Below are 13,919 nucleotides of genomic sequence, written 5' to 3' on the forward strand. Positions count from 1 at the left end.
GCTGTATGCATAATATTGTTGCAAACCTTTGCCAGTAAAGTCACACAGTTTTAAAGATCACGCAATTTTATTCTGCTTTGTGTAGCGGCTGTGCGTAGCTCTACAGACCCGCTGCTAAATCTTAAATGTGTTTGTGAATAGAGGGCGAAGATGTCATTTGCTTCTTTTTCTTTTCCAGGCTTCGTCTAACAGCTTGGGGACCTTGGACGACATTGAATCAGGTTATTGTGCTATTTGTAATCTGCTACCAATGTCTTTACCCACCTGTTTTGAAGTTGAATTAACTTTCCTGCCTGGGTCATTACAAAATGATTACAATGTTTCATACTCAATAGGAAGTTATTTGACATATTTCCTTTAAGATTAAAGGGACAGTAAAGTAACAATTAAACTTTCATGGTTCAGATAGAACTTACAATTTTAAACCACTTTCCAATTTACTTCTATTATCAAATGTGCTTTGTTTTATTGGCATCCTTTGTTGAAGACTAAAGCTAGGTTAGCTGATTGGAACATAGGAGCGTTCACATGTTTATAGCAGTCTATGGCAGCAGTGTTTGTAACTATGTATCACATTGCTATAAATAGTGTTGCAAACACTGCTGCCAGAAAGCTAGATACACATGCACGCTCCTGAACTCCCATAGGATAACTTTAACAAAGGATACCAAAAGAGCTAAGCAAAATTGATAATAGAAGTAAATCTGTTTTAAATGGAATGCTCTATCTAATCAATTTAATTTTGACTTCACTGTCCCTTTAAGTCTGTGATGCCGACAGAACCGCTTGCGAAATCATATGTATCCCTTGTGTTTCCTGTAGCAGATCCTTAAATAACTTGTGTCTTTCTCTGAGCTGCGTGTCATGAGTTGATGCTTATACACAGTGCACCAGCTGCAAATGGCAGGTTAAACACAAAGTAGTTTTATTTAAAGCAACAGTCAACACCAACATTGTTATTGTTTAAAAAGATAGATAACGCCTTTACTATCCTCAGCTTTGCACAAGCAACATTGTTATATTAATTAGCTTTATAACCTTTACACCTCTAAATGTCTTCCTGTTTCAAAGCCACCACAGACAGCCTCTTATCACATGCTTTTTTCTTTTTAAAGACACGATGAGTCCACGGATTTCATCCTTACTTGTGGGATTTCACCTCCTGGTCAGCAGGAGGAGGCAAAGAGCACCACAGCAGAGCTGTTAAATAGCTCCTCCCTTCCTTCCCACTCCAGTCATTCTCTTTGCCTGTGTTAGTAAGATAGGAGATGGCAAAGTGAGGTGTAAAGATTCTTCAATCAAGAGTTTATTATTTTTAAAGTAGTGCCAGTGAGTGCTACTTTGTTCTGGGGTGTAGCCTAGACCTGATCAGCCTCTACAGTAGAGCATTTGGTGGCTTTAAAGCAATGGGAACTTGTGGGACATAATTCTCACTGCGCCTCCTATACATGTTTGCTGCCCTAATACAGATAGCCTAAGCACATTTTAACTGAGGTTAATTTTAGTCCACAGTGCTATGGGAGGGAGAGGACCGTCATGCTGGACGGTCATGCTGTCGCACAGCATTCAAGCTAAGTGCTAACTTTATTATTTCTGGGGACATCATTCTCTCAGAAGAAAGTGAGCACTGCATTACATTCAATCACAGGGCAAGGACATTGCTTTATTGATGTACATAGCGATGTCATTTTTAACACTATTAATAATTTATTGGATTGTTCTGCACAACAGAAATAAAATGTTCTTTTAAAATTTAAGGAGACGGTAACATTTTTTTCGGTGTAAATTTTATTAAATGAATTGCGGCTGTTTATTTGTTATTTCATCCTTGTGACGTAGGATGGTACAAAAACACACAAAAATTAGTTACTTTAAGATTTAAAGAGACAGTAACATTTTTGTTCTGTGTTCGTTATCATAAATGCATTTTAGCTGCTTATTTGTTTATTCATCCCTTGTGACTGAGGATGAAACAAACACACACGAGAATAGAGTTCCTTTTCAGATTTAAAGGCACAGTATTGTTTTCCTTTGTGAACAAATTATTAAAATGTATTCAAATTTATTTTCTCTGGCCTAGATTTAGAGTTCGGCGGTAGCCGTCAAAACCAGCGTTAGAGGCTCCTAACGCTGGTTTTGGGCGCCCGCTGGTATTTGGAGTCAGTGATTAAAGGGTCTAACGCTCACTTTACAGCCGCGACTTTTCCATACCGCAGATCCCCCTACGCCATTTGCGTAGCCTATCTTTTCAATGGGATCTTCCTAACGCCGGTATTTAGAGTCGTTTCTGCAGTGAGCGTTAGAGCTCTAACGACAAGATTCCAGCCGCCTGAAAATAGCAGGAGTTAAGAGCTTTCTGGCTAACGCCGGTTTATAAAGCTCTTAACTACTGTACCCTAAAGTACACTAACACCCATAAACTACCTATGTACCCCTAAACCGAGGTCCCCCCACATCGCCGCCACTCGATTAAAATTTTTAACCCCTAATCTGCCGACCGCCACCTACGTTATACTTATGTACCCCTAATCTGCTGCCCCTAACACCGCCGACCCCTGTATTATATCTATTAACCCCCTAACTTGCCCCCCACAACGTCGCCGCAAGCTACTTAAAATAATTAACCCCTAATCTTCCGACCGCAAATCGCCGCCACCTACGTTATCCCTATGTACCCCTAATCTGCTACCCCTAACATCGCCGACCCCTATGTTATATTTATTAACCCCTAATCTGCCCCCCACAACGTCGCCGACACCTACCTACACTTATTAACCCCTAATCTGCCGAGCGGACCTGAGCGCTACTATAATAAAGTTATTAACCCCTAATCCGCCTCACTAACCCTATCATAAATAGTATTAACCCCTAATCTGCCCTCCCTAACATCGCCGACACCTACCTTCAATTATTAACCCCTAATCTGCCGACCGGAGCTCACCGCTATTCTAATAAATGTATTAACCCCTAAAGCTAAGTCTAACCCTAACACTAACACCCCCCCTAAGTTAAATATAATTTTTATCTAACGAAATAAATTAACTCTTATTAAATAAATAATTCCTATTTAAAGCTAAATACTTACCTGTAAAATACATCCTAATATAGCTACAATATAAATTATAATTATAGCTATTTTAGGATTAATATTTATTTTACAGGCAACTTTGTAATTATTTTAACCAGGTACAATAGCTATTAAATAGTTAAGAACTATTTAATAGTTACCTAGTTAAAATAATTACAAATTTACCTGTAAAATAAATCCTAACCTAAGATATAATTAAACCTAACACTACCCTATCAATAAAATAATTAAATAAACTACCTACAATTACCTACAATTAACCTAACACTACACTATCAATAAATTAATTAAACACAATTGCTACAAATAAATAAAATTAAATAAACTATCTAAAGTACAAAAAATAAAAAAGAACTAAGTTACAGAAAATAATAAAATATTTACAAACATAAGAAAAATATTACAACAATTTTAAACTAATTACACCTACTCTAAGCCCCCTAATAAAATAACAAAGCCCCCCAAAATAAAAAATTCCCTACCCTATTCTAAAATACAAATATTACAAGCTCTTTTACCTTACCAGCCCTGAACAGGGCCCTTTGCGGGGCATGCCCCAAGAATTTCAGCTCTTTTGCCTGTAAAAAAAAACATACAATACCCCCCCCCCAACATTACAACCCACCACCCACATACCCCTAATCTAACCCAAACCCCCCTTAAATAAACCTAACACTACCCCCCTGATGATCTTCCTACCTTGTCTTCACCATGCCAGGTTCACCGATCCGTCCTGGCTCCAAGATCTTCATCCAACCCAAGCGGGGGCTAGACATCCACTGAAGAAGTCCAGAAGAGGGTCCAAAGTCTTCCTCCTATCCGGCAAGAAGAGGACATCCGGACCGGCAAACATCTTCTCCAAGCGGCATCTTCTATCTTCTTCCATCCGATGACGACCGGCTCCATCTTGAAGACCTCCAGCGCGGATCCATCCTCTTCTTCCGACGACTAGACGACGAATGACGGTTCCTTTAAGGGACGTCATCCAAGATGGCGTCCCTCGAATTCCGATTGGCTGATAGGATTCTATCAGCCAATCGGAATTAAGGTAGGAATTTTCTGATTGGCTGATGGAATCAGCCAATCAGAATCAAGTTCAATCCGATTGGCTGATCCAATCAGCCAATCAGATTGAGCTCGCATTCTATTGGCTGTTCCGATCAGCCAATAGAATGCGAGCTCAATCTGATTGGCTGATTGGATCAGCCAATCGGATTGAACTATATTCTGATTGGCTGATTCCATCAGCCAATCAGAAAATTCCTACCTTAATTCCGATTGGCTGATAGAATCCTATCAGCCAATTGGAATTCGAGGGACGCCATCTTGGATGACGTCCCTTAAAGGAACCGTCATTCGTCGTCTAGTCGTCGGAAGAAGAGGATGGATCCGCGCTGGAGGTCTTCAAGATGGAGCCGGTCGTCATCGGATGGAAGAAGATAGAAGATGCCGCTTGGAGAAGATGTTTGCCGGTCCGGATGTCCTCTTCTTGCCGGATAGGAGGAAGACTTTGGACCCTCTTCTGGACTTCTTCAGTGGATGTCTAGCCCCCGCTTGGGTTGGATGAAGATCTTGGAGCCAGGACGGATCGGTGAACCTGGCATGGTGAAGACAAGGTAGGAAGATCATCAGGGGGGTAGTGTTAGGTTTATTTAAGGGGGGTTTGGGTTAGATTAGGGGTATGTGGGTGGTGGGTTGTAATGTTGGGGGGGGGGTATTGTATGTTTTTTTTTACAGGCAAAAGAGCTGACATTCTTGGGGCATGCCCCGCAAAGGGCCCTGTTCAGGGCTGGTAAGGTAAAAGAGCTTGTAATATTTGTATTTTAGAATAGGGTAGGGAATTTTTTATTTTGGGGGGCTTTGTTATTTTATTAGGGGGCTTAGAGTAGGTGTAATTAGTTTAAAATTGTTGTAATATTTTTCTTATGTTTGTAAATATTTTATTATTTTCTGTAACTTAGTTCTTTTTTATTTTTTGTACTTTAGATAGTTTATTTAATTTTATTTATTTGTAGCAATTGTGTTTAATTAATTTATTGATAGTGTAGTGTTAGGTTAATTGTAGGTAATTGTAGGTAGTTTATTTAATTATTTTATTGATAGGGTAGTGTTAGGTTTAATTATATCTTAGGTTAGGATTTATTTTACAGGTAAATTTGTTATTATTTTAACTAGGTAACTATTAAATAGTTCTTAACTATTTAATAGCTATTGTACCTGGTTAAAATAATTACAAAGTTGCCTGTAAAATAAATATTAATCCTAAAATAGCTATAATATAATTATAATTTATATTGTAGCTATATTAGGATTTATTTTACAGGTAAGTATTTAGCTTTAAATAGGAATCATTTATTTAATAAGAGTTAATTTATTTCGTTAGATAAAAATTATATTTAACTTAGGGGGGGTGTTAGTGTTAGGGTTAGACTTAGCTTTAGGGGTTAATACATTTATTAGAATAGCGGTGAGCTCCGGTCGGCAGATTAGGGGTTAATAATTGAAGGTAGGTGTCGGCGATGTTAGGGAGGGCAGATTAGGGGTTAATACTATTTATGATAGGGTTAGTGAGGCGGATTAGGGGTTAATAACTTTATTATAGTAGCGCTCAGGTCCGCTCGGCAGATTAGGGGTTAATAAGTGTAGGCAGGTGTCGGCGACGTTGTGGGGGGCAGATTAGGGGTTAATAAATATAACATAGGGGTCGGCGATGTTAGGGCAGCAGATTAGGGGTACATAGGGATAACGTAGGTGGCGGCGGTTTACGGAGCGGCAGATTAGGGGTTAAAAGTGTAATGCAGGGGTCAGCGATAGCGGGGGCGGCAGATTAGGAGTTAATAAGTGTAAGGTTAGGGGTGTTTAGACTCGGGGTACATGTTAGGGTGTTAGGTGCAGACTTAGGAGGTGTTTCCCCATAGGAAACAATGGGGCTGCGTTAGGAGCTGAACGCTGCTTTTTTGCAGGTGTTAGGTTTTTTTTCAGCTCAAACAGCCCCATTGTTTCCTATGGGAGAATCGTGCACGAGCACGTTTTTGATGCCGGCCGCGTCCGTAAGCAACTCTGGTATCGAGAGTTGCATTTGCGGTAAAAATGCTCTACGCTCCTTTTTTGGAGCCTAACGCAGCATTTGTTTGAACTCTCGATACCAGAGTTAAATTTATGGTGCGGCCAGAAAAAAAACCCGCGGAGCGTTAACAGCCCTTTTACCGCCGAACTCTAAATCTAGGCCTCTGTTTGAATCTACTCCCTCTATGACGATTGCTGTTTGGGAGTCTGTTAACAATGGCCACACATTTCTCCTATAGTTTCCGTCGAAATTTTATGGCCCACATGCAGTGCCCTGCGTTCCTGCACACTCCATTCTATATTTTCCACAAGGTGTAAGCATTGCTAGATGAATTGCTATCCTAAAGAGTTTCTCCATGTTACTGAGAATCTCAGTTTCAGATGGAATGGTACCTTAGGCATTCCCTATGTTTACAAGAATGTTTCCCATAGCCGACTCAGCTAAGGAGGCTGAACGACATTCCTTAGGGGGGAAGGAGTAGTTGCAACTATCCCTACGAGAAGTTCTTTACCCTTAGAGGATAGTCCTATGGAATGGGACACCAGGGTTTATAATGGCAACCATCTGTGTACTTTGCTACCGTCGCTAGTACAATGGCATATTGGCTTGATGTGTTGTCTGATGCTATAGTCAGTAGCTTCCCTGGATAAAATCCGGGACTGGAGAAAGGTTTTCATATGGCTGATTCCTTTATTTCAATTTCTTCCCTTCCAGTTCTTAAACTGGGAGCATAGGTGGCTCTGTTCTGGTTCTTGGGACCTTATGGTTAGAGCCTTGTTTTACGGATATATGTTCTAAAACTAAGATTTTGGTGGTTCCTGGCCAGGAGCAAACTTTGTTGAGACCTGGCTTGACGATAATTACAAAAGAAAAAAAACAAAAAAAAACACATAGCCTGCTGTTGAAATCAAAGACAGCATGGAGAACATGCCCCGGTCCGGAATTGGATCTTGTGGGGGCTGACTCTCAGTTTTTCACTCAAGTTTGGTTTCAAGCTTAAATGTTTTCCTCTCAGAGGCAGTTTCTGCTTTCAAACTTGTCTGAAGATCAGACAAAAGGAGAGTCGTCCATACGCTGTGTGGGAGACCTCTCAGACCTGGGAGTGATGGTTCCAGTTTTAATACTGGTACAGGATCTGGGGTTACCGATCAGGTTGTGGTTCTCGTAAAACGGGAATCCTCAGACCATTTTTTTAAGAAGGGTACTGTCCTTCGGGATGGACACTATTAATTTGTGCCATTCCTCCCTTAATCCTAGAGGGTCATTTTAGGACAACGGTGGATTAAGTACAAGTGCCTTCATGTGCCGTTCACCAGAATCATCTCAAGTTTTAGGGTTTTATTTACTGGACAAACACTTTCTATTCGGGGTCCTTTCGTTCTTGCCATAGTTCCGAGTTCTTACGGAGACTCTGGGATCGCTATTGGCGGTGCTTCAGTTAGGGGACATTGCAATGGCGCCCTATCTGGCTAATGTCCTTTTCCCAGCGTAATCCTTGTAACAAGCAGGATTTACACGGACATGGTGTTATACTTCCCGTGATCTCATGAGTGGAAGGTGTCTTTGGACGAGTGTTCCTTAGTCCCAAGCACATGGGTAGTTTTTCTTAGGAATCATGACTAATTCCATATCAATGAAGGTTTTTCTGACTAAGGTCAGGAAATTAAATTCTATCAATTCTGGCCTAGACCTTCAGTCCACTTCTCGGCTTTCAGTGGCTTAGTACATAGGAGTAGTCGGACTGCTGGTGACGGCAAGGGACAATAGCCGGACAGGTAGCTCAGCATGCTACGGCGCTGTGGCTGAACTCTGTAACAACCCAAGGGTTGCAGGTTCAATCTCCTGTGAGGTCTACTCTACCTTTCGTCCTTCCAGGGTTGATCAACTGAGCAGTGTCTTGTGACCCTTACAATTCCGTTTGTTAGTTCCACTTCAGGTCTATGCAGTTAAGCATACTCAAGCAATGGAAAGGAGGCTATGCGGATTTGTCTCCTCAGTTAGTCTCTGGATTACCTATTCCAGGGAATTTGATTTAGCTGAGTGTGGACTCTGGCAGAGTCTGTTCTTTTTATAGACTTCCTGGAACTAAGAGCGAGCTCAAGGCTCTTCTGGTCTGGCCTCAGTTGGCTTCGGCCCAGTTTCATCTTTGTTCAGACGGACAATATGTTAACGCCAGGGTGGAACGAGGTGTTCCTTAACCAGGGCTAAGGTGGCCAAGATTATCAAGTGGCAGAGGCTCATTCTTGCTGTCTGTCAGCGGTCCATATCCCAGGGGTGGACACTTGGGAAGCGGATTTTCTGAGTAGACAGACCTTTCATCCGGGAGAGTGGGAACTCCATCCGGGAATATTCTCCAACCTGATTTTCAAATGGGGTCGGCTGGAGTTGGATCTCATGGCTTCTTGTCAGAATGCCAGGCTTCTGGGATACGGGTCCAGGTCTAGGGCCCCCAGTCCGAGCTGATAGCTACCTTGACAGTTTCTTTGGTCCTTCAGCCTAGTATATCTACTTCCCCCGTTTGTGCTTCTTCCCGGGTGATCATATCGTATGGGAGGAGGCATCAGTGATCCTCCTCGCTTCTGCGTGGCCTCACAGGATTTGGTATGCTGATCCGGTGAACATGTCATCTCTGCAACCTGGACACTTCTGTTGAGGAAGGACCTCTTATTCAGGGTCTCTTCTTCCACCCAAGTCTAGTTTTTCTGAAGCTGATTGCTTGGAGATTGGATGCTTGATCCTATACAAGCGAGGTTTCTCTGATTCGGTCATAGATACCTTAATTCAGGCATGTAAGCCTGTAACTAGGAAGATTTACCATAATATGGGGCATAAATATCTTTATGGTGTGAATCCAAGGGTTGCTCATGGAGTAGAGTTAGGATTCCCAGTATTTTGTCTTTTCTCCAAGAAGGATTGGAGAAGGGTTTATCAGTGAGTTCCCTAAAGGGTCAGATCTGTTTTATCTATTTTGTTACACAAGCGTCTGGCAAATGTCCCAGACGTTCAATCCTTTTGTCAGGCTCTGATTTGAGTCAGGCCTGTGTTTAAACCACTTGCTCCTCCATGGAGTTTGAATTTAGATCTTAAAAGTTCTTCAAGGGGTTCCGTTGAACCTATGCATTCCATAGATATTAAGTTGTTATCTTAGAAAGTTTTATTTTTGTTGCCATTTCTTCTGCTCGATGAGTATCTGAGCTTTCGGCATTAGAGTATAATTTGCCTTCCTTTATTTTTCATTAGGATAAGGTGGTGTTATGTACTAAACTTGATTTTCTTCCTAAGGTTGTTTCAGACAAGAACATTAATTAGGAGATTGTTGTTCCTTCCTTGTGTCTTAATTTTTATTCTCAGAAGGAACGTCTTCTGCACATTTTGGACATAGTCCGTGTTTTCAAATGTTTTTTTTTTTCAAGCGACTAAGGACTTTTATCAATCGTCTTCTCTGTTTGACATTTTTTAAGAGAACGTAAGGGTCAGAAAGCTACGGCTACCTCTTTCCTTTTGGTTGAAGAGTGTCATCTGTTTTTGCATATGAGCTTGCTGGACAGCAGCCTCCTGAAAGAGTTACGGTTCATTCCACCAGGGCTGTTGCTTCCTCATGGACATTCTAAAATGATGCTTCAGTTGAGCAGATTTGCAAGGCTGCAACTTGGTCTTCTCTTCAAACCTTTTTCTAAATTTTACAAATTTGGTACCTTTGCCTCGGCTGAGGCTGTTTTTGGGAGAAAGGTTCTTCAAGCAGTGGTGCCTTCCGTTTAGGTTCCCTGTCTTATCCCTCCCTTTTCATCCGTGTACTATAGCTTTGGTATTGTATCCCACAAGTAAGGATGAAATCCGTGGACTCATCGTGTCTTTAAAAAGAAAATTAAATTTATGCTTACCTGATAAATCTGTTTCTTTTTAGACACGATGAGTCCACGGCCCGCCCTGTTCTATGAGACAGGTTATTATTTTTTTGTGAAACTTCAGACACCTCTGCACTTGGCTTTTCCTTTCTCTTCCTAACTTCGGTCGAATGACTGGAGTGGGAGGGAAGGGAGGAGCTATATATACAGCTCTGCTGTGGTGCTCTTTGCACAAGTAAGGATGAAATCCGTGGACTCATCGTATCTAAAAAGAAACAAATTTATCAGGTAAGCATAATTATTTTTTTTTCTATTCGCTTTTCACAGCAGGGGACTGCTAGTTCATGTGAGCCATATAGATAACATTGTGCTCATGCCCGTGGGTTGTGTCAGACACAGCACTGATTGACTAAAATGAAAGTCAATAGATAATAAATAAATAGTCATGTGATCAGGTGGCAGTCTGCAGAGCCTTAGATACAAGGTAATTACAGAGGTAAAAAGTATATTAATATAACAGTGCTGTTTATGCAAAACTGGAGAATCGGTAATAAAGTGATTATCTGTCTTTTTAAACAATAAAAACATTTGAGTTGACTGTCCCTTTAATACACAAATGCTTACACAGTTACACTGCCCTATTCTAGTCTGCACTATCACACACATGTATAAACATTTTACACACATATATAAACAGGCGCACAGTGTCACACACGTGTATAAACATATCACACACAGTGTCACACACATGTATAAACATATCACACACATGTATAAACATATCACACACAGTGTCACACACGTATAAACATATCACACACAGTGTCACACACGTACAAACATATCACACACATGTATAAACATATCACACACATGTATAAACATATCACACACATGTATAAACATATCACACACATGTATAAACATATCACACACATGTATAAACATATCACACACAGTGTCACACACGTATAAACATATCACACACGTATAAACATATCACGCACAGTGTCACACACGTATAAACATATCACGCACAGTGTCACACACGTACAAACATATCACACACATGTATAAACATATCACACACGTATAAACATATCACGCACAGTGTCACACACGTATAAACATATCACGCACAGTGTCACACACGTACAAACATATCACACACATGTATAAACATATCACACACGTATAAACATATCACACACGTATAAACATATCACACACGTATAAACATATCACGCACAGTGTCACACACGTATAAACATATCACGCACAGTGTCACACACGTATAAACATATCACACGTATAAACATATCACGCACAGTGTCACACACGTATAAACATATCACACACGTATAAACATATCACGCACAGTGTCACACACGTATAAACATATCACACACAGTGTCACACACATGTATTAACAGGCATATGCAGAGTCACACACATGTATAAACGGGCACACGCACTTTCTGGCACAGCCTGTTTAGTTGCACAAGACATACATCTATGTTTCTATCTGTGCAGATTTACCCCAGGACCCCCGACTCTTCCCATCCTCCCCTGGCAGGGGGAGTTGACTGTCCCTTTAATACACAAATGCTTACACAGTTACACTGCCCTATTCTAGTCTGCACTATCACACACATGTATAAACATTTTACACACATATATAAACAGGCGCACAGTGTCACACACGTGTATAAACATATCACACACAGTGTCACACACATGTATAAACATATCACACACATGTATAAACATATCACACACAGTGTCACACACGTATAAACATATCACACACAGTGTCACACACGTACAAACATATCACACACATGTATAAACATATCACACACATGTATAAACATATCACACACATGTATAAACATATCACACACAGTGTCACACACGTATAAACATATCACACACGTATAAACATATCACGCACAGTGTCACACACGTATAAACATATCACACACGTATAAACATATCACGCACAGTGTCACACACGTACAAACATATCACACACATGTATAAACATATCACACACGTATAAACATATCACGCACAGTGTCACACACGTATAAACATATCACGCACAGTGTCACACACGTACAAACATATCACACACATGTATAAACATATCACACACGTATAAACATATCACGCACAGTGTCACACACGTATAAACATATCACACACGTATAAACATATCACACACGTATAAACATATCACGCACAGTGTCACACACGTATAAACATATCACGCACAGTGTCACACATGTATAAACATATCACACGTATAAACATATCACGCACAGTGTCACACACGTATAAACATATCACACACGTATAAACATATCACGCACAGTGTCACACACGTATAAACATATCACACACAGTGTCACACACATGTATTAACAGGCATATGCAGAGTCACACACATGTATAAACGGGCACACGCACTTTCTGGCACAGCCTGTTTAGTTGCACAAGACATACATCTATGTTTCTATCTGTGCAGATTTACCCCAGGACCCCCGACTCTTCCCATCCTCCCCTGGCAGCGACTGTCTCAGTGATGGGCTGGGTACAGCTCTGTCACCTACTCCTGTGGGCTACCCCATGGCAGCAAACAACCTGAACGACTTTGACTGTGAAATCCTCGATGATGAGCTCGATACCTTACTAGACTCAAAAATGGTGAGAACTGTTTGTTGCTACCGTTGTGACACTGCAAATATAGCCATTATTTTTCTCGGGTGCAGATGTTGGCTACGGTACCATAAAATACAGGGACATTGGCTAAAGTTACCGGCAAATTATCACTGAGGTTCACTATCAAATAAAAACATATTGTGAAACGTGCATTTAAAAACGTTCTATAGTGTGTATGAAAGAGTCCGCAAAATAAATTTAGTGAAAGGATCTGTTTATAAATGTAACATACCTATGAGAGCTTGTCATGATCTTGCTTGTCAATTTATTAAAGGGACAGTGCACTGTAAAATTGTTTTTATGTTAATGTATTTGCAATGATTTGTTATACCAGCTGTATAAAATGTATGAGAAATTGCATCTTCAGGTTTATTTGTGTATATGAAATTGCTGGTTTTGTGCTTTTAAACAACAGCCTATTACAATGGGTTGAGCTTCAGGTAATATCAGATCTCATTATGTTATCACTTTTTGTACACACACACTTGCTTCCTTATCTTATATCTGTTTGGAAAATTAAAGCTCAATACATAGAGACAACAATGGGGAAATTATCATGTTATTACTTAACTATCCTGCACCCCACTGGGAGTGTCATTTCTTTTGCTGGCTGTGTTTACGTAGGCTATTCAATAGCTGAGACTCCAGTATCAAAACTTTCAGTATAGGTTGGGAACCCATAAGCTAAATCAGCTATTTCAAAGGCCAAAATAGGGATAAAGGGGCTACTTGTAAACAATTTAATACACTCCAGCAGGTAAAATGGATTATTGGGAACAATTTAAACGGGAGAACGGGTGAACTGTCGCTTTAAGAGAAGGAACGTGTTTAAAAAACAAAACAAAAATAAACTAAATACATTTTGAAATTCACTCTTAAAGTGAAGCAAAGAGAATTATTGACAACGTCCCTATAGTTTTCCTTAGATCCTACTGCAACTTGAAACTCGCTGGACTTTTGTACTAAAGAATGCCATATTTGTTATTATGTGTGTGTAATATCAGACAGGCTTTCTTTGCAATACATTTCGCTGTATAATGTGCCTGAACAAGTTCATCCAAATTGCACCATTAACATACATGTTCCTATTTATTTAGATTATTCAGACAGAGTTTAAATATTACTTCACAAGTATAGGAAATATATATCGAAGATAATGTTTGTTACAGATTTTCTTTCTATTATATTTATATAG

The 13,919-nt window shown here is 40.2% G+C and overlaps 1 protein-coding gene across 1 annotated transcript in view; it reads left to right on the forward strand.

Moving 5' to 3' along the window:
• The window catches only part of ZC3H7B (zinc finger CCCH-type containing 7B), a 224,609-nt gene that overhangs the window by 33,462 nt on the left and 177,228 nt on the right, over positions 1 to 13,919 (forward strand). The window contains exons 8-9 of the mRNA XM_053721231.1: positions 179 to 221; positions 12,531 to 12,709. Coding sequence (XP_053577206.1) covers positions 179 to 221; positions 12,531 to 12,709 — 222 coding nt within the window. The remainder of the gene's footprint in view (positions 1 to 178; positions 222 to 12,530; positions 12,710 to 13,919) is intronic.

This window comes from Bombina bombina, chromosome 7 (genome assembly GCF_027579735.1).
Source record: "Bombina bombina isolate aBomBom1 chromosome 7, aBomBom1.pri, whole genome shotgun sequence".
In the NCBI taxonomy this organism is placed as follows: domain Eukaryota; kingdom Metazoa; phylum Chordata; class Amphibia; order Anura; family Bombinatoridae; genus Bombina; species Bombina bombina.